This window comes from Pinus tabuliformis, chromosome 3_2 (assembly GCF_031772625.1).
Source record: "Pinus tabuliformis cultivar Carrire ecotype Pingquan chromosome 3_2, CPIR1, whole genome shotgun sequence".
Classification (NCBI taxonomy): domain Eukaryota; kingdom Viridiplantae; phylum Streptophyta; class Pinopsida; order Pinales; family Pinaceae; genus Pinus; species Pinus tabuliformis.
In genome coordinates, this window is record NC_142302.1 from 149,712,849 (window position 1) to 149,720,180 (window position 7,332).

The window sequence follows — 7,332 nt, forward strand, 5'->3', positions numbered from 1 at the left end:
AGTCTATTGGGAATTTTTTTAAATTTTTTAAATTTAAAGTTATAATTTGGTCATACAAATTTGTGATTTTATATTAATTAAAATGTGTTTCTAAATTTATATGTGATTTTATATTAATTAAAATGTGTTTCTAAATTTAAATTTATAAAACTCTTGGAGCATTTAAATTTTGCAAATTATACAATTCAATGTAAAAAAATCTTTTTTGGATTTGGAGTAAAAGTTCTCTGAAAACATGCCCAAAAAAAGCTAAAATAGCTATTATTTTCTGGATCAAAATGTTTATTAGCTAGCTAGACTGCACTACTACAATTTTGATTTTTGTATTTTTTTTGTTTATCAAAATCTGATTATACAATTTCTGGTAAGTGACATGGACCATTTAGATTCTGCAAATTACACAAGCTCAAACTTACAATTTCAACAAATCTCTAATTTCTAAGAAAATCTATCAAATTTCTTTAAATTTAATTTCAACAAATCAATTATAATATATACTAAAAACAAAAAGTAAAGTATAACATTGTATTCCATATAAAAGAGCAAAGTATAACATTGCATTCCATATAAAATTTGGGCCATGTCTAACTAGGGGATGATTTAATTCATTTTTTTTTCAAGAATTCCAACCATGAGAACATTTGAATTGTTTGATATGTGTATATTACTAAAAATATTATAGAATGTTTCATGAAAATCAAATCTCTGCCATTTATTAATAATTATTGATAAGTAAATTAAAATTCTTGAAAATTTATTCTAAATTAAACACACCTATAAACATAATTAATATTTATAATACTACCATTTATTTTAAATTTTAAGCAAAATTCATCAAAAACATTTAAAATAAAATCTAAAAAACAAAATATTTAAATTATTGCAAAATGAAAGATGAATTGTATTTCATCTGTCCCATATGTATAAACAAAATAAATTAATAATTTTTATGTTAAACTTTTTACATTTTTACTCACTTATATTTTAATAGAAATATTGGAACATTTAATTTTCTACATTTTTACTAACTTTTTGTTTTAAATGGTGCTTTTTAAAATAAATATTAGAATATTTAATTTTAAGTAGTGCTTTTTAAAAGAAATATTAAAATATTTAATTTAAGTTTATTGGGATTTTTTTTATTTTTATTTTTAATTTAAAGTTAATAATTTGGTCATACAAAATTGTGATTTTGTACTAATTAAAATGTGTTTTTGAATTTATAAATCCACACTACTTTTAAAAATTCTTATAGAGCATTTAAATTTTGCAAAGATTTGGAGTAAAAGTGATCTAAAAACATGCCCAAAAAGGAATCAAAACAGCTATTATTTTTGGGATCAAAATGTCTATTAGCTAGCTAGACTGCACTATTACAACGTTGATTTTTGCTTTTTTCATCAAAATATGATAATACAATTTTCAATAAATAACATAGAGCATTTAGGTTCTACAAATTACACAAGTTCAAACTTACAATTTCAACAAATCTCTATTTTCTAACAAAATCTAATAAATTTCTATAAAATTTCAAACAAATCAATTATAATACATACTAAAAAAAAGTAGCAAAGTATAACAGTGCATTCCATATAAAATTTAGGCATTGTCTAACTAGGCAATGAATTACCTTCAACCAAGAATTCTATTGGTTTTTTAAATTCCAACCAAAATTTTGAAGACTATAACCCGGATTTCTAAAACTTCCTTTCAGACCTTGTCAAAATTTGCCAAAATTTCAGACAAAAATGTCCAAATTTACCAGATTTTCACAAAACTGTGTCCTTGAAGTACTCTTAAAATTTGTAAGAAACAATCCACCAAAAGTGGACTATGACACTGAAATATTAGATTTATACAAAACTTGTACAAAAGTATTGACGGAAAGTGGAACAAGACACCAGAATAGGGAGCGTTTGAGAGCATTGTAAGAAACCATCCACCAAAAGTGGACTAGGACACTGGAATATTAGGTTTATACCAAATTTGTACTAAAGTATTGACGGAAAGTGGAACAAGACGCCAGAATAGGGAGCGGTTGAGACCATGGCAGTTCATTTATTAAATATTTTGGGGTAATTTTTAAAATTGGAATTGTTTAAAATTTAATCAAATTTATTGAAATTATAAATATGAGTTGTACATTTTTTATAATTAAGTGGCCTGAATTATAATGAATTTTTTATTTTTTTTCCAGGGAAGTACATCTCCTGAAGAAGCAACATATTACATATATACGCCGAAGCGAGCAGATACAACAGCCGAAGCTGTGGAGTGAATCCATCACATCAATCACAATATACCGTACATTTTCAATGAAAACACTATAGGCTGCTGCCCAGCGCCACATACAGGGACTCCATCACTAGTGAGGTGATGGAAAACCGACTGCCCCGACAGTTGACCCGTGCACTCAAATTTATCTATGTAATCAAAAACATATTTAAAATATCAAAAAAAAATATCAATTTAATCTCTAATTTTAAATCCCTGTGATCTATATCGTATTTCCAAATTAATTACCATTTTTGACCGACTTTTTAAACCACCTACCATGATTCATCTTAAAAAAAATAAAAAAAATCAATAATTAATTTGAAACCAAAATATATTTACAATCTTAAAAACAACGATTTAACAAAATTATTTTACTAAACCGCAATCTAAAACTCCAAAACATGAAAACCCATTTTCAGATTTAACTTGAGGCCAAAAGACGCTGTCTGTAAAAGTCGAAACCAACCATATCCAATCAAGAGTGGCGAAAATGCGATGGCAAGCACGTGCGTAATACAGCCATCTCACGTGTCACGAGAGATGAGAAACCGTATTGCTGATTTCTGGCAATCTGACACGACGCCTGCCATTGCAAGTGCGCCATCTATTCCCCCTCCCCGTGACGAGAATTAATATCTAAAACGTGTGCCAGGATACCATGGGACACCATCCCACCCACAGCCTGTAAAGCAGAAATTCCAATAATTCACATACGCACAATTCATGCTGCTCTGCGCTTTCTCTGGCATGTTACCGTGAAACAATTTTCACGTCATCGTAAGGCAAAGGATAGACGTTTTTGCTCTTTTCCAATAATTATTTCACTTAATTTTCGCTGAAATCCGGTAAGGAATTTTTGGAATTTAAAATTTTATATTGTAATGTACAGCAATGGGGGGTGCTCTCAAAAAAATTTCAAGCAGCTGATTTTAGTTTAAATCATTTAAGTTCACAATTTGACCAAAAATTATAATATTAAATTAAAAAAAAAAATTCTAACTTTTGAATTTATTTATACATTAAATGTATTTTAAATAATTTGAAATCTTAATAAATTTGACCTTAATAAGTTTGTTGGTTGGATTAATCATATTGTAGAGATTTAGATCACAAAAATCTAAGATCCAATCCCAAAAATTTTAAATACCAAATTAATAAAAAAAAATCAACAATAATTTTAACTCAAATCGAACCAAAAATTTCCTGAATTTAAAATTTTAATGTTGTGATTATACAGCATACCAGTGTCCCAAAAAAAATTCAAGCCACTGCATTAATTTATATACTCCAAAAATGTATTTTAAACTTGTGATTATACAGCATACCAGTGTCCCAAAAAAAATTCAAGCCACTGCATTAATTTATATACTCCAAAAATGTATTTTAAACAGCCTGATCTTACCAAAACATGTAACACCAAATTAAAAAAAGACAATCAAAAGTATAATCATTAGACTAATTCTCGATTTAAATACCAAATTAATAGAAAAAAAAAATCAACAATAATTTTAACTCAAATCAGACCAAAAATTTCCCGAATTTAAAATTTTAATGTTGTGATTATACAGCATACCAGTGTCCCAAAAAAAAAAAATTCAAGCCACTGAAATAATTTATATACTCCGAAAATGTATTTTAAACAGCCTGATCTTACCAAAAATTGTAACACCCAATTAAAAAAAGACAATCAAAACGTATAATCAGTAGACTAATTCTCGATTTAACGTGTCAATGAAAACAAAATAAAAAAATCACCCATTAATCACCGCACAGGAACAAGAATCAAAATAAAAAAATCACCCATTAATCACCGCACAGGAACAAGAATCAAACTCTACAGTAAACACTGTACATGATAACAATATGCATGTAAGTAGATTCCATCACATGTGAGAAAAGATCAAAAAATATATATAACATCAGCATCACCTTCTGCAACAAAAACAAGGAAGAATAACAGTATCATCCCATCGTACACAATTGGGATGGATGTCTGATCCTTGCACTTCAAATTTTCCCTACATTTTTACACAGACAGATTTATGCATACTAAAATTTACCTTTTCATGGATGGTCGCTCCAGTTACAGAGTAAATATTGTTTAGTCAGTTAGCAGTATGAGTATCGTTTTCATGGTCAGGGTTCAAATCTTGGCGGCGCCTTGACAAAGGGGCAGCCAAGCGTCAATTCAAGGTCGTCATCTCGAACTAAATCGTGAATCTTTTCGCCCTTCCATGCGCTTAAACCACTCATTACGGTCATCTGTTGTGCAAGATTATTCTCAGAGCTGATTTGGGAACATGAATCTGCTCCGGCGCCCTCCGCCTTTGTATTGATTCGATCATGATACGCACTGGTTCCACGGACATGCTCCGTGAAAAGCCCCACGGTAGGCGCAGGATCGACCTGACAATTAAAAGAAAAAAAGGCAGATTGATGTGTCTGCATTGGCCACGGCGCAGCAGAATTCAGAAGCCCACCCTGAAAACCATCAGAAGTATCTTTATCCCATTCACTCTTTATATTGTACGGAATTGAGCACCTAATTGTTGTTGGAGAGCTTAAGGGAGGCGTTACAGGGGCACTGCTGCATAATCTCTGGAGACCATTATTGGGAAGCCCTCCTGATCCGAGGTCTTTTAGCCAGGGAATCAGAGATCCATTCTCTACCCCTCCTCCTACTGATAATCCGCAAGGATTATTCCCTTCCACGGGCGATGAGACGGCATTAACGCATTCTGAAGGCTTCATTCCCTGCTACAAAAAGGGGCAAATTCACATTTTATCATACACAGAGAGATTATTTCAAAGAAAGAGAAGGCCTCATTCCCTTACACAAAAAGGGGAAAATTCACATATCATTTCAAAGAAAGAGAAATATAAGCATGAAATTTTGGTACCTTTCTGTAGGCGCTGCCGTCTTCTTCCACTACCCAACCAGCCTCTGCACAGAGGGCTTTGAGCACTTCATTGTTATCGCAGTGCTTGGGAAGCTTGTAATTCCCATAAAGTCTCAGACCTGTGAAGATCTTGGCCGCAATTGCTCTTCTCCTCCTTTCTCGCTTCTTGTTATTTTCGCGCTCTTTCCAGTTTGGAAGCCGGTTCGCTGGACTCATATCTGCGAGCTACAGCAGAAGGTATTCTTGCTCAAACAACAATTTGGATGCAAGAGGCGGTTACAATACAATACAATACGGTGGAGGATTTTTTTATCTGCGGGGGGGATGAATGAGGGCGCTACAAGTGTGTGTGATTCTATCTTGATTCTTGAAGAATCCACACAAGTGGGATGAAAGGTGAAAGCGACTGGTGAGGAATAAGTGGGCGTGACGGCTAGTCAAGTCGCTGTCATCGACCGCAGTGTCCGCACGTGTGTAGAAAGGGAGGAGTTGCACCCCGGTGGGGCCACCAGCCTACGCCTTATGCACGCGACAGCACGAGGTGGGGAGGCAGACGGGAAGGGGGAAGCGTCGTCATAATTTCATTGGCTATTTTGGTCAGGGACTCACGGCAATGGGCAGTAGGTCCATCTGCTTCTGCTTTGTACGGAAAGCGATTTTTTAATTTTTTTCGTTTTTTCTTCGTCGTCGGGTAGCAAATTGACATGAGGGACTCTCGCGGGGAGTCTGACGTGACGCACGCAAAGCATGTGCTGGTTATATCGTCAGGCGGTGGGGGCCCACCGCAGACCACCGACTAGTTTGGTTACAGGCGGCGGCGCCTCACTGACGCGCCAAAAGTAGGTGTACCGCGTCGTTGGCGTGTGTGGCTCAGGGATAGCAATCATACCACACATAACAACCTACTTCACGTGTAGAGCTGGTACCTCCGCGGGGCCCACTGCAGCGGCCAATGGCCATGCATGGGCATCGTATATTGCCACACGTATCCCCGCCGAACATCACGTGGTTCTCTTATTATTATTTAATTTCCAATTGTGGCCCTGGAAATACAATGAATGTCATGCCTCCTGGGCCCCCCGTCCAGATTAATGACAGTGAGGCTCTTTCCGTAATGCCCATTGCCACAGTCAAGTTACAGACGGGGGAACAAGAAGTTGAACAGTATTAATTTCCGGGCGGTCCCGATCCTAATCTTCGCTCCCACTCACACCTAACCTCTTTCTTCTTCAATTCAATACCGACAATGTGTTGCCTAAAGGGATGCAAATACTCGCATTCCGTTGCGTCAGACACGCACTGCATTAGACCACCTATCTCCAGGTGTCCAATGTTTACTTGAACCATAAGTTTGTATCCAATTTTGCATACATGATACCTCTAGGTAACCAACCGCTTATCTCCATGTCATTTACCTTGTAACTCTCAACCACCTGCAGAATCCAAGTATGATATCTGGAGGTTGAATTCTGTATTCTGGCAAGCTGGGAAACAAAGCCATCCACTAATTCATTGACTCCAGCATGTTTCATGACAATTAGCTTTTCTACCCATGCTTGACTCTAGTGCCCACGTTTCATAACAATGAGATTTCCTACCCATGCTCGTTGTGGTGCCCTAGTTTTGAGCAAGTATTTGGCTAAGCAAAGTTGACAGATGATTTTGCAAAGAAATGAAATCAAATCACATAAGTTTGAGTATATAATTTCACTATATTCTCTACATTCAATTTCTCAAATATATGTAGATTTAATAATAATATTGGTGTAAACAAATTCTCTAATATATTCCAAAGTTTTTTTGTAATCACTCTACTTGTTTATATAATATGAGAACTCTATTGTAATTAGAAAGGTTTGAGATTAGAGAGACCTGATAATTAAGGGATTGTTATTATTGTGGATTATACCATAGTCTAACTCTTCTATGTTTTTGGCTTTTTTTTGGTTAATTTTGAAATTTAGCAACAATTTGTTGGAATTACAAATTTAAGCCATGCAGTGTGGACAATACAACTACCTTAAAGGTTTCTAAGGGCGTTGAATCCAATTATACATTTAGAAAAGCATTTTAAAGGAAGTAAAATCACAATCTTAACAAAATAAATTACATTTTGCAGATGTTATTCACATTTAGTAAGAGCAACTTCTCAGCG

The 7,332-nt window shown here is 34.4% G+C and overlaps 1 protein-coding gene across 2 annotated transcripts; it reads right to left on the reverse strand.

Moving 5' to 3' along the window:
* Positions 1–4,165: 4,165 nt before the first annotated feature.
* Positions 4,166–5,519, reverse strand: LOC149180246 (protein BZR1 homolog 3-like). Of its 2 annotated transcripts, none has more exons than XM_089415987.1 (2): positions 5,178–5,519; positions 4,166–5,031 (listed from the first exon to the last, which is right to left on the reverse strand). In XM_089415987.1, exons 1-2 carry the CDS (start codon positions 5,391–5,393, stop codon positions 4,414–4,416), a joined length of 834 nt encoding a protein of 277 aa, XP_089272113.1. In that variant the 5' UTR covers positions 5,394–5,519; the 3' UTR covers positions 4,166–4,413. The 2 variants fall into 2 exon arrangements, with proteins under 2 accessions (XP_089272113.1, XP_089272111.1); XM_089415985.1 differs by having other exon boundaries at positions 4,166–5,034.
* Between the last annotated feature and the right edge of the window lie 1,813 nt (positions 5,520–7,332).

Excerpts from the sequence above, each read along its gene's own strand:
- LOC149180246 (XM_089415985.1), bottom strand. The coding sequence starts at position 5,393 with ATGAGTCCAGCGAACCGGCTTCCAAACTGGAAAGAGCGCGAAAATAAC. Across the intron at positions 5,035-5,177 it reads ACGGCAGCGCCTACAGAAAG|CAGGGAATGAAGCCTTCAGA; the intron begins GTACCAAAATTT and ends CCCTTTTTGTAG.